This window comes from Phytophthora ramorum (genome assembly GCF_020800215.1).
Source record: "Phytophthora ramorum isolate Pr-102 chromosome Unknown Phyram_PR-102_s0012, whole genome shotgun sequence".
Lineage (NCBI taxonomy): Eukaryota > Oomycota > Peronosporomycetes > Peronosporales > Peronosporaceae > Phytophthora > Phytophthora ramorum.
In genome coordinates this window covers 178,913-191,492 of record NW_027150658.1, presented here as the reverse complement: position 1 = coordinate 191,492, position 12,580 = coordinate 178,913, and the positions used below count along the sequence as shown (strand labels likewise).

The 12,580-nt window shown below is 54.1% G+C and overlaps 3 protein-coding genes across 4 annotated transcripts; 1 reads left to right on the top strand and 2 right to left on the bottom strand.

Moving 5' to 3' along the window:
- Positions 1–37: 37 nt before the first annotated feature.
- On the bottom strand, positions 38–634 carry KRP23_11389 (uncharacterized protein; the record flags this gene model as incomplete). Of its 2 annotated transcripts, XM_067881935.1 has the most annotated exons (2): positions 184–190; positions 261–634. In XM_067881935.1, 2 exons carry the CDS (start codon positions 632–634, stop codon positions 184–186), a joined length of 381 nt encoding a protein of 126 aa, XP_067740225.1. The 2 variants fall into 2 exon arrangements, with proteins under 2 accessions (XP_067740226.1, XP_067740225.1); XM_067881936.1 differs by having other exon boundaries at positions 38–634.
- A 2,613-nt stretch (positions 635–3,247) lies between these two features.
- On the top strand, positions 3,248–7,189 carry KRP23_11388 (uncharacterized protein; the record flags this gene model as incomplete). The annotated part of the gene is made up of 5 exons (XM_067881933.1): positions 3,248–3,931; positions 3,995–4,040; positions 4,106–4,283; positions 4,371–4,816; positions 4,893–7,189. The coding sequence occupies 5 exons, from the start codon at positions 3,248–3,250 to the stop codon at positions 7,187–7,189; spliced, it is 3,651 nt and encodes a 1,216-aa protein (XP_067740224.1).
- Positions 7,190–8,793: 1,604 nt separating this feature from the next.
- KRP23_11387 (uncharacterized protein) lies at positions 8,794–10,647 on the bottom strand (the record flags this gene model as incomplete). Its single annotated transcript, XM_067881932.1, has 3 exons — positions 8,794–8,910; positions 9,874–9,949; positions 10,055–10,647. 3 exons carry the CDS (start codon positions 10,645–10,647, stop codon positions 8,794–8,796), a joined length of 786 nt encoding a protein of 261 aa, XP_067740223.1.
- Positions 10,648–12,580: the final 1,933 nt, after the last annotated feature.

Here is a 12,580-nt window from a genome sequence, read left to right as displayed (position 1 = left end):
GCGTTCTCGTCCTGTCTTCGGAAGCTTCAAGACCCGTCTAATCTTCATTGTCCTCGACCGTGAACTTGCCGCGCTTGGCCATGTAATCGTGGAAGGCCATGGAGCTCAGCAGCAGCACGACGACCGAGGCCTGGCCGTAGATACGCGTGTGCATGATCTGCTGCGAGGCCGAGATGCCCTTGTTCATGTGCTGGTATCCGTAGATGCCGCCGACGAGTGGGGTGCCCACGGTGATGAGGGCGCGGTACGGGTGGTCGTACAGGAAGTTGGCGCTCTTCTGCCAGAACTTGAGGTGCGACGTCTCCTGCTTGGGGGCCACGTACGAGCCGTCCATGGTGGCCATGTACAGCTCCGGGTTGCGCGCGCCGTGCATCAGGCGGTTCTCAGCCACGAGGGTGAAGGCGCCCAGGAAGGGCGACACCACCAGCGCCGTCTTGCCGCTCACGTTCAGGCGGTTGCGGAAGGCCGGCCAGTACTTGTTGGCCGAGGCCACGGCCGCCGCGGCGAACACGGCCGTGACGGAGCCCACCTTGAGGCCGCTCGTGTAGGCGTCCCACGTGATGGCATCGCGCGCCTGGTTCGGGTTCTCCGTCTTCCACGACGAGTGCTCGGGGGTGGCGTCGACAGCGCTCATGGTCGGAAAAAGTCTCGGTATCTATTGCTTGGGGCTCTTGACGGAGGTTTGAATTATGGGCGAGGAAGCGTGTGGCCCAGAGCAAGAAGCATGAAGGGGGACGACAGCTCACCCGGAGTCGCCGATTGGCCGGACAAGTACACTGCGTGTCCTTGGGACGAGATTGGTGAGAAAAAACCGGTACCGAACCACCTAGCGCATAATTGCGATTATGCCGCTGGAGCAACCTACCGCCAAATTGGAACGACCTACCGCCAAATTGGAGCAGCCTACCGCCATTTAACAGCGTTCGCGCGACATTCCCGACAATGATCCGGTGATCCGCAAGCACTTTGACGGATTATCACTGTGACAGGCAAGCCTTGGAGACACGTTGCGAGCCTTTCGTGGAGAGGTTTTAGAGCACCGAGTGCGTATGCACGTACTGGTATGCAACGGCGGGATGGCCCATAGCGAGAAGACGCTCGTCGACGCTTGCTTTTTGTATTGGAGTTTTTTCGGCGCGGACGGCTACACTTTGTCAAGTCAAGGCAACTTCAACTTATTTCGTTATCCGCCCTTCAGAACTTCAGAACAGCGTTTCGGTAGTCTGCTCAAATGGCCCCTAGCGCCGCGTCAAAGGCCAAACAGGGCTGCTGGCAAGCACCGCAATAGGATTGGGAAATCGATCTGGTAGCGAGGACGAGATAGGACGCCGCCGCAAGCGGTTGGCGGTGTAAAACAATCGTGATGCTCGACTTTGACGCGATGTTCCCCCGAAATGCAAGCAATCGCTGGCGCCGCGTTGTAGGCTTGCCCAGCCAGACCATTTTCTCAGCAGCCAGATACGTCTCCGGTCCGCACGTGACGGTCGATCGATGAACTCCTTTCATCACCGATGGACCATCGATGGCCAAGCTGCCGTCGTGGCTCTCACCGCAGTGGTCGCGTCCACCTCGTCCGCCTTCATACCGAAAATCCGCAGTCGCAGCAGCTCCGTAGTGCCGCTGCAGCGGTTCGAGTGCGTGCAAGACGCTGCGCCGCAAATCGCCACCGCCTTTATGTGGCAGCCGTCTACCTGCAGCGCTCCGAGGTGCGTCGCCCCCTCTACGAGTGCATGCACAAGGGCTTGCCGGCCTCCACTGCCATGTCTGAGGCCATGCGTGCGCCCTCATACCCGAGCGCGAGTCGGTGGCCCACCCCGGGGACCGCTTCGATAAACTTTTTTGCGGGTCGTCTGCGGGTATGGTCTCATTTGGGTCTGGCTGGCTCGGCCAATAGAACTCCATCGGTCTTTTGACAAACGTGACCAGCCCCTTCGGCGCCCCCGCGCTCGGGATATATAGATAGAACCTCCTGGCGAGTCAAATGCTCGTCTCGCTGAGGAGCTCGGCGCTATCGCGCCTGTAGGTATGCGTTGTCTGACAGTTCCAACCATTTGGTAAAGAGCCAGCCAGACCCAAATGAGACCATACCCGCAGACGACCCACAAAAAAATTCTACCACCGCTTCTCTGCGTTCAATCCTTGGAGGCCAGTTGCCTTTCGCGCTGGGTTTGGAGCTCCGAGTACTGGTATGCAACGGCGGAATGGCCCCACCGAGAGCCGCTTGCAGGCGCTGTCGCTATGCTTTTTGTATTGGTGCCGGCCATGCAAGGCAACTTCAACTTGCTTCACCAATAGATGTTCGCTCTTCAGAACTTCAGTACAGCGTTTCGGTAGTCTGCTCAAATGGTCCCTAGCGCCGCGTCAAAGGTAGCGAGAGCCACCAGTAGGGTAGCCAAACCGATCTGATGGTGGTGGCTATCGAGTCAGCCGTACGCGCTTTGCCGTGGCGCAAACAATCGTGTTGATCGGACTCTCGACGCGATGGTCCACCGAGACGTGCCATCAAATAAGCGGTCTCTACGTGAGGAGAGTAGAGGCAAAGCGGCGAGCGGGTGCCGCGCTATTCCATCTTGTGTGAGTTTGTCTCGTGGCCGATCCGGTGCGATCCGCATCCACTCAAAACCAAGCAGTTGCCCAACACTCCAAGGTTGTCGAGCCAGCAGAGTAGCGGCGCTAATCGACGATCCAAACATGAGCTGGCGCTGCACGCGAGCAGGATTCGCCGTGAGCCCAAGTTGAAGGGTTCCAGCGGCGGGAACGACTTCGCCTTGGCGTGCCCGACCGATGAGTCGTCCGTTGGATAGTGCACAGCAAGGAAGCGTGCGAGCGCGTTGCGATCGCCGTTCCAGTGCATTGAAAGCCGGTCTGCTGCCCAGTCAATCCATTTTCTCAGCAGCCAGATACACGATGCTCTCTTCTTGCCATGCCTACGGTCCTCACGGCATTTTGGTTGACCGATGGCCTCCGTCCATCGGTGGTCGTCGCGTGTGACAAGCGCCACACTTTTGACAGCCCTCTCAAACTCGGTATTTTTCACATTCCTAGTATGGCAAGTATTAGTTATTGCTTCTTTGTACAATACAAATATTCTACAAATAGTTCTTAGATATGTTGGATATTGCAGGGTATTAATTTCCAAGCCGCTGTCAGCAGACGTGACCGCCCATCGCCCACAATGCTCATTTCGACGAACGCAACGAGCCACCTCAAGTCACTGCAGCACTCTTGTTTTGTCCAGGTCAAGCCCATGGCTCCTCGCCAATACGACGCCAATGCAAAAGGTCCGTCGAGTCCTTCGACCGCCGACCATTTCTCCGTGGAGTTGGACGTCGACTCCTCCGGGGTGCCCATGACGTCCGCCACCGAAGCCAGCGACTTCTACTTGGACCTGCAGTCGCCTCGACCTCAGACGCAATCGATGCGGCTTCGGCTGCGGAAACAGGCCTCGGACCACTCGATACTGTCCGCTGAGGCGGCTGAAAGTCTCCAGCGACGAGTGGCTCGAGTCAAGAAGAACAAGCGCCCGAAGGAGTTGCGCTTGTTCAAGCACCGCCTGCAATTGGCGATGCGCATTGCAGTCGGCGTGCTGTTGGCCGGTGTGGTGCAGACCCACGGGACCGATCGGGAATGGCTGTTCCTGCCGGCCAGTTACTACCTCGGAGGCCTCACGGTCGCGTCCATGATGGTCATCTACGCGGCGGCTACTACGGTGGGCGGTGTCTTGGAACAAGTGTGGCAGATCGACGTCGGGGTTGCTATTGCACTGCTGTACAACTTCGTGGTGTTTGCCTGTGTACCGATCACGCAGGGAGACCTCATGACCGTTTCCAAGAACATCAACGGCAGCACGTACTACGTGAGTCTTCGCGACTGGGGCGTCACACTCCCGTTGCTCGCATTCTTCACGCTGGTTGTGTTGCTCTCACCAATGGTACGGCTTCCCAGATAACTGCTTGGATATGTACTCAGCTAACGAGCTCTTGTCGTATTCTAGCAAACGAACGTCAAGAAATTTGCAGTCAGCACGAATCTGTACTTCAGTACGTTCATTGTGTCGTATAGTTGGAGGACCGCCGAACTAACTGCGATCGTTGCCTTTGTGCAGTGCTGACGCTCATCAATCCTATGAACCCTATCTTCACAACGGTCCTCAAGGATACTTCCAACAGCAGCAGCTACTACGGCACGGACAATCTACTGAAGCAATTGGCCATTTACAGCGGCGTCGGCGTCGTCGGCACTTTCATTGCGCTTGCGACCATGATACTTCCTTTCCCGATCTTGTACGTCATACAGCAACAGGGTGGGTAGCTTGAATGCCAATGCGTTGGCTGCGCGTACTTACGAGTCCTGGATGTGGTTTGCTTTAGCGCGATGAAGAAACTGCGAAGGCACATGGCTGCGTCGCCGCACGATATTCGAGACATTCTGAACTTGATCGTGGATTCGTACTGCTTCCGCGCGAAGGATATCAAGAAGATGGACTTCTTCAAGCTCCGGCTTGATCGTCTACTCGATAACGCTCACGAACGTCTGGAAACGATGGAGTCTCTGCTAAGTGACTGCTGGTGGGAAGAGCTTGTGGGGCTTGGCGTATGTTTCTTCTTCAACAAGACCGTCGCCAAGCAGCTGGTGAAGCTCTACGCGCAACTACTCGCGGACTTGCACGCGATGAAATTCGCCATTGAGGCCGAGACGTGCCATTGGACCCACGCTGTACTGCTCAATAAAATGCAGACGCGATTCTATGTCTTGCAAGTGGAGGCGAACGATCTGCTTGAAGACATTTCGCTCAAGATCGTCCACTCTTCACGCAGTAGGCTCTCCAACGCAGCGTTTTCCAGGTCATTTGATTCATCAGCTAACTGCTTGTGGATGTGTCTGTTCCTCAGCGATGTCTTCACCCAAGTTTGCTACCCTTGAGCAAGCATTGGAGCGGCTCATGGTCAAGTACACGACACTTTACGGGAATTTGCTCTCGGCTGACGTCCACACGGCCGATGATGTGGGCAAGACGATGCCCCTGAACGTGTTCGTGTACTCGTTTCACGTCTTTGTGATCTCGCTGCTGGAATTCGAGGAGAAGTTCAACAAGAAAAACTTCTCAGCGCGCTACCGAGTCAAGAACTTCATCAAACTCGCATGCCGTAGTCTGTTGCAGCCCATTAACTACCCCCGGCGGGTTATTATCTTCGCGTTTCGGACGACGCTAGCTATCCTCATCGGAATTTGCTGCGCGACTTTCATTTTCGGCTTCAGCTCCACGGCACCGACAGCTATTGCTATGGTCGCCGAAGACAACATCGGCGGCACGTACGGCAACACAGTGAACCGTGTGGGCGGCTTGATTGCTGGAACGGTAGTGCCCTCGATTATCAACTTCTTCGTGTGCAAGGTGACGAATGACTCGCTGTACAACACGATGAACAACGTCGTGCTGTTTATTTGGACCCTGGGCTCCATGTACGTGTGGTTCTCTAGTCGCTACATGGCGCTGGCAGGCATGACGTCGGCTTACATGGCTGCATCCGTGCTACTCGACCACAGCTGCCGGAGTACGTCGACCTCAACAACGGTGTCGTATGCGAGCCTTACGCAAAATGCGCTGGGGATTCTCATCCTCATGGTTGTGGAGATTGTCATCCATCCACGCAGCTCACGCGGATTGCTTCGCAGCAACATACAGCAATTGCTGACCCAGTATCGCGGTGTTTTCCACGATGTATTTCGCCATCACGTCGCGTACAATCACCCCGTGGCCACATCTACGCAGCCTCTGACCGAGGAGGACATCGAGACAGCAAACGCGTTGCTGGGTCACAACGAGGTGAAAGTGTTGAAAAACCAGGTGAAGGTCGCAATTCCTGAGCTGCTGAAGACCCAAGCTAAGCTGGTCGCCGGGTCTGACATGGAGCCGACCTTGTGGAAACCTCCGTTTTCCACGTCCAAGTACACGAAGGTGTTGAACGCTTGTCGGGAGCTACTTGAGCAGTTGGACGTTCTTGTTGATCTGGTGGACTGGCACGAAAATCGACGGAACAGCGGCAAGGACAAGCAATTACGCCGCTGGCATCAAAGTCGAATTGATGCTGAGTGTACTGCTGCCTTCACTGCGGCGCAGGAACCACCTTCTCCTACATCTGCAGCTGTTGCAGTGATGGTTGGGGAGTCTAACGCAGTTGAAGAAGGCTCCTTGTCGCCTGTACCTAGGTCTCCGCCGTCGCCGCTCCCAAACGTGACTACAACAACGCCCGCCGTGGCAAAGATCAAGTGGGATCAGAGCTTAGCTGTCGTTGAGGCAGGCGTTGAAGAAGCCATGGACACGCTGGTGACGTTATTCGGGGAAGAGTTCTCAGGCTCCACCGCGGAAGACCACGCCATTTACCTGCAGATGAAAGAAGCCTTCCGAATCGCTGATGTGCACCGCCGCGGTGTCGTGGATGTCTCGGAACTCAGTCTACTGTTGGAAAAGCTCATGCCTTACTCTGGAAGCCAAGGGATCGAAGGGATGGAGCAGTACGTCGACGAGTTCATGCAGTTGGTGGACAAAGACCACGATGGCAAGATCTCGTTCAACGAGTTCATGCAAGCGTTAAACGAAGGCTTCAGATTGGAGCTGGAGATCTACGACGACCAGCCTCAGGTTCCAGCAGCCGATCTGTTGGTTGGGCCCAACGGCGCCCAGCTCGCACACTCGAAGAGTATGCGACTGCAGCGCAAGAGTACCCTTCGGCGCAACTCCATTCAATCCACTCAGACTGACGAATCCGACGATCCCTCAACACCCGGAACGCACAAGCACGACCCCGTTGCGTCGCCGCCGCCTCCGAGAGAACGTGCGTCCTCGAATTTCGTCGACATGTCAATCTTCGAGACGTCAAAGCCTGGATCGGTCCCTTTGGAAGACACGAAATCTACCCACAACACCAGTCGAAGACTCCGTTTCCGAGGTCTGTCCTCGACCAGCGAGAGTTCAGCACCGGAGGCACTGCTGAATGTCGAAGCATTTACGCTCACAGAAGCTGCAGCTGCACTGAAGCAGAGTTATGGCGAGTGCTTGCTGGGATATGTGGACGATCAGAGCATGCGTGTCACGATGGAGGATTTCATCGTCATGAGCTGCGTCATTAGCGCCTGCGAAAACGTCGCCGAGAACTTGACTCGCTTGAACACGCTGGCAGCTTCGTAATCGATAATCAACACCGAGCTTCGGAAAGTATTTATGAGCTATCGAGGCACTACCACCCGTTCCCATACCAGTTCTACAAAACATGTACTAAATTCCATCGACGACTATTCTATCGTGAAGTATGTAAGCTGTTCGAAGCGAGTCGAATCATTGCGAGAGTCAGGGTCGACAGAGCGGGACACCATGAAGAAGACGTTGGCGCTGTATTACGAGCGCAACAAGCATCATTTCGCGTACATCGCGTGTTATGATGTGCTCTCGGAGTGTCCTAAGGTCGAGCAAGCGCTTGATAAGCTTGTTGAGCGTCCGCGGTCAGGCACAAGTAAATTCTCGGAGATAGAGCCACAGCCAGAGCCGTCCAGCGGAAACATGACTTCGATGACGTCTTCGCCAACTACCATCACGGCAGCGGAGCGACCGTCCACAAGTGTGAAGGCAACAAAGCGGGATAAAGAGGAGCTGTCTATACAGTACTGTGCCGTAAAGACTCAAGAAAAGCTATCCCAAGTCGTTGAGCTACTAGGTGGATGCCCTGAAAGAGCAGCTTCTGATTAATCAAGCCCAACAACGTCTGCAAGAGGAGCAAACACTGCATGCAATGATCAAGGCGTTATTCAGCACTAGGCCAACTAGTCCAGCACATGCAGCTTACACCTGATAGTCTCGCTCTTTGTTTGCACTCTTTTCTGGACGAGATCCTCCCCCTTCGACGTGCGTTGCCTCTCTCAACAAGGGGTACAAACAGCAGTTCGTGCGCCAAAAGGTTTTCGTCGTCGTCGTCCAGGCCAAGAAGAACTTGAACCCCCCCCCCGGCGTAGCGCTTAACGGGTTCACCGACATTGCGACCCCCCCCCCCCCCCCCCCAAACTGCTGTTTGAGTGGTCTTTTGTCTAGACGGGTGTGAATTTAACAGCCGATCATATTTGTTGCCTCTTTCGGTACTCCAATTATAACTTAGTTTTTGTAGCAACGGGCGGTAGTGCTGTAAGGCATAGCAAGGATCCAAAACGTTGGGGTCGACGCAATGAAGAGAACATGGTCAGCGGTCCTGGACGTCCCGTTGGAAGCGTACGAGATATCTACCGAGCTGCGTGAGCTTTCCAAGATGCCAGCGTTCCCACAGCACCGTTCCTCCAGTGAGTGTGATGGTGACAACGAGTTCGACGAATTCGTGCCGGAAAAGAGCGCTACTCGATCCATTATTGAAGATGGTCATGGAAAGCCACAGCAAGTTTTGGACGCAACCAAGGCAGCGGACGAAGTTACCACGCACAATGCTTTCGTATGGGGTAGAGAATCATCGGTGGGTATAGTGATGCCAATTGCCTCCGACAAAGGATCGGCAGGTGGTGCGCTGATGAAGTCTCCAGCTCAAGTGAAAGGGTCTGGCGTAGTGGCAACAGCTGAGCCAGAGCCAAACGCGGGGGAAAGTTGCTGTGACGTGAAGAAGCAGTCTCCTCGCCACCGATCTATAATTTACATATGCTCGACTCCAGGGTGCAACAGGCAGCGGGCGATTAAGGGAAAGTGTGCTGGTCATGGTGGGCACAGGGTCTGCTCCAGTCCAGATTGTACGAAGATTGCTCTATCAAGAAGGAAGTGCTTCAGTCATGGCGGAGGTACTCGATGCTCTCATCCGGGATGCAGCAAGAAGAGTTGGATGAAAGGAAAGTGCCAGACACACAGCACATTATGCTCGCATAAAGGTTGTAGAAGGTGTCCTGTGTCCAACGGGAAGTGCAAGCAACATGGGAAATGATCCTGTCTAAACAATAGATAGTGTGTTTTCAAAGTTGGTCTAGACTTGTAGTGTTCAGGTAAACACAAACGGGTGAAAATCAGCCTTGTGGGACCGCAGATACCATTTCCCTACTTGTTTTCTATGATTTCTTCTCCGTCGGTTCCTTGGTACTCTGGTGACTGGAGCAAAATCCTTCCCAGGCCAACTTCTTGTTACAGCCTTTCGCTTTACACGTACTCCGGCTGTCATGAGTATAACACAGACCCTTGACTTGAGCGATTCTGTTACATTCTGGGAACTTGCAGCATCTACCACCTCCGTGCTCGAAGCAATAGCCTGCCCCCGGCAAGCCCCTCTTCTTGCATCCGTCCTCTTTGCACGCTACTCGATCACCGTGAGCACGGCATAACCCCTTTGAGCGTCCTTCCTTCGTGCAACCGGGACGCTTGCATTTACGACCGACGGAGAGTCCACGTTCTCTTGCGTGCTCCCTGCAGTAGCTTAGACGCGCCTTGTGCTTTAAACATCCCTCCACGACGCACTTATTTTGGACAGGATCCTTCTTGGGGTCATGCCGCTGACAGTAACCACGAACGTAGGCGGTTGTATCACAGTTTTCAACCTTACATTTTCTTCGACCACCATGGGCCCCGCAGAGCCCCCAACTCTGAACCTTCTTGCCGCAGCCCTCGATTGTGCACGCAGAATTCCCGCCGTGCGCAGCACATAGACCTCGTTTGACAGCTCGCGTGGTGCAGTTCGCGAACGAACAAATTTGGCGCGTGTCACCACCATGCGCTCTACACTTGCCTTGGCTTCTCGCAACTCTTTCACAACTCTCCTCGGAGCATATACGGCGTACATGGCATCGACTACCAGAACCAGAAAGACGCTGTACAACTTTACTGGCATCCTTTTCCCCTTGTTTCTCCTCTTCACGTACAGCAGCAAGAAAACCGTTGGTCAGCTCCTCGTAGGCGCCCTTCTTTTGGTTGTTGCAGTCAAAGAACGCGCATTCTCTAACCCCACCACGGGTCATACACTCGCCCATTGCCTCGTCTTGCTTCGTACAATCGGGATGTAAACAACGTGTACTAGTAACACCCACCACAGCACGAACGTACTCCATGTCACCTTTATCGCCCATAGAGGTCAGGAATCGATTGGCGTCCGCTTGAATGGCCAACTTGACTGCTACCTGCTTCGAGGCCGACCGAGCGCTATTCATGAATTCGGATCGACTGCGTCGCTGCGGAACCTGTTTCTTTTGAACCCCCGTCGGCGTAAGTAATAGCGGGCGCTTCTTACTGATTGAAAGCTTCACTGATTGACTTTCTCGTCCTCCACTTGAACCTTTGAGCTTCCCCTCACCGGAACTCCACGATGTCGTCCCGGTCTGTCGTGAACCAATTTTCACGATCTCGGAGTCGCGTGAACATTGCTGTTTCCCTTTCCCTGCATTTGCATCGAGCTCAATGTTTGAACTGCCTTGGGACTCGTTGGACACGCGCCCCGCGCTGAATGCATCGAGGAAAAACTCGCTGTCGCCGTGAGACTGGAGACTCTGTCCCCCACGGCCTCCGATAGCGTTCGGAGCGGGAATTCCCGGTTCTGGGGGCGGGTTCTTGGCTACCTGGTCTAACAATTGCTGGGCAGCGCGTTGCACCTCCAACATCTCGCGTATTTGAGCGGCATAGTCGTCGGCCTCGCAGCTCATGGTCAGTGTACGAAATCCGGAATAATATTGTTTGGGGTTTGGTATTAATACGTGTATTTTCCTATTTATTTGGGCTGTAGCCATTTGAATTGCACTTGGTATTTGTATGACGAAATCGCCACCAAGTATTAGGTAGCATTCAGGCGAAGGACTTAGTTGTGATCATGGAGGCTGAAACCAAGCCAGACACCAGGTCAAATCAACTAACATTGCGTCGGCGTACAAAGCGAAGGATTAGCAAGCTCTGATAGACGAAATTCTTAAGTACCGAGCAACGCCCTTCCAGTGAACCTAGCAAAGTAAATGTTGTTATGTTTGTTTCAACTCTTTGCTTCATTACCTTCAATCGATACCTATTCTAAGGGGGGGGTATTGCTGGACGTGCTGTTTCTGTAGTAACGATGAAAATGCTGCCAAGTGTGCGCGCAGCAGAAATCTGGGAGATGTCGTGGAAAATGCTGGTAGTGCTCACCGGTACTCGGCTGCTCTCGAAGAATTAGCACGAGGCCAACGCCTAGTGTCGTGTGCAAAACAGAGCTACGGATGAATATCTTGACATTATCTCCCCAACGTGTTTCTTTCTACTCCAATTTGGCAGTCTCGGTGCACTTGTGTTCATCACAATATCCTTTCCACTTCACCCTCTTATCGCAACCTTCTGCGTCGCACGTGTTCCAACCACCGTGCGTGCAACACAAACCTTTAGCTTGGACACTTTTGTTGCACCCTGAGTATTTGCAACGTTCGCCACCGCCATGTTCCACGCAATAGCCTTTAACTTTTCCAGACGAGAGGCCCCACTTTTCGCAGCCCTTTACCTTGCATGTCTTTCGGCCTCCATGAGCAGAACACAGTCCTTTCGTAACAATTGGTCTGTTGCAATCAGGAATTTTGCATCGGGTGCCTCCTCCATGACTAGTGCAGCGGCCTCCAGCTTGTGCCACCTTGGTACATCCCTCAGTCTTGCATATGCGCCCAACGGTGAAGCCATGCTCCTTGGCATGCCTGGAGCAGTAGCCTTGACGAAGCTGGATTTTCAAGCACCCCTCTTCCTTGCACTTGGGTTTACGCGTGACTTTAATGGTGCCGTTCTCGACACCGTGCTTGTAGCAATAGCCTCGATTCTGACTGATCTTGTCGCATCCTACACTCTTACAGTTCGCGCCACCGCCGTGTACGCGGCACAGTCCCTTGTTGGTAGCTCTCTTTTTGCATTCGTCGAATGTACACGCAACGAAACCTCCATGAACGGCACAAAGACCTCGTCTTTGAGGTCGTGTCGTGCAGTTTGGGAATGTACACTTCTTATCACTACTGCTTCCGTGTTTACCGCACTTGCCGCCACTCTGAGCAATATTCGTGCAGTTTTCCTCCAAGCATGTGCGTCGTCCGCCATGGTCAGCACATCGTCCTCGCCAACGCGCCGCTGCTGCACAACCAGGTTCTTTACATTCCCTTACTCCACCATGCCCAATACACTTGCCTTTCGACTGAACTTGCTTGGTACACCCTGCATGTGAGCAGCACGGCCTTCCCGTCTCTGTCAACCGTGGTGCAGCTCCAGCGTCCGCCGTGTCTCCCAAGAAATCTAACCCTTCAACCCCCTCTTTCTCCGCTACGTCAATTTCGACGTCGCACTTGATCATGGAGTGCAGTCTTCCTGACGCGAACTTCGTCCCCCACCACATCTGAACAGCCAGTTCAGCTGCCGCCTGCTGCTTCGCCGACTGAGAGCTGCCCATGAACGCAACTCGATCCCATTGTCCCGTCAATTCTCCTTCCTCCTCCGTCGGTGGCAGAGAACGCTTCTTACTTAATGAAAGTCTCACCGACAAGCTCCCATCTCCTCCTCCCGAAGCAGCCAACGTCCTATTTCCCACAGGAGAAAATGCCTTGACGCCATTTCGCGGAGGCACAAAGATCCTCATGGACG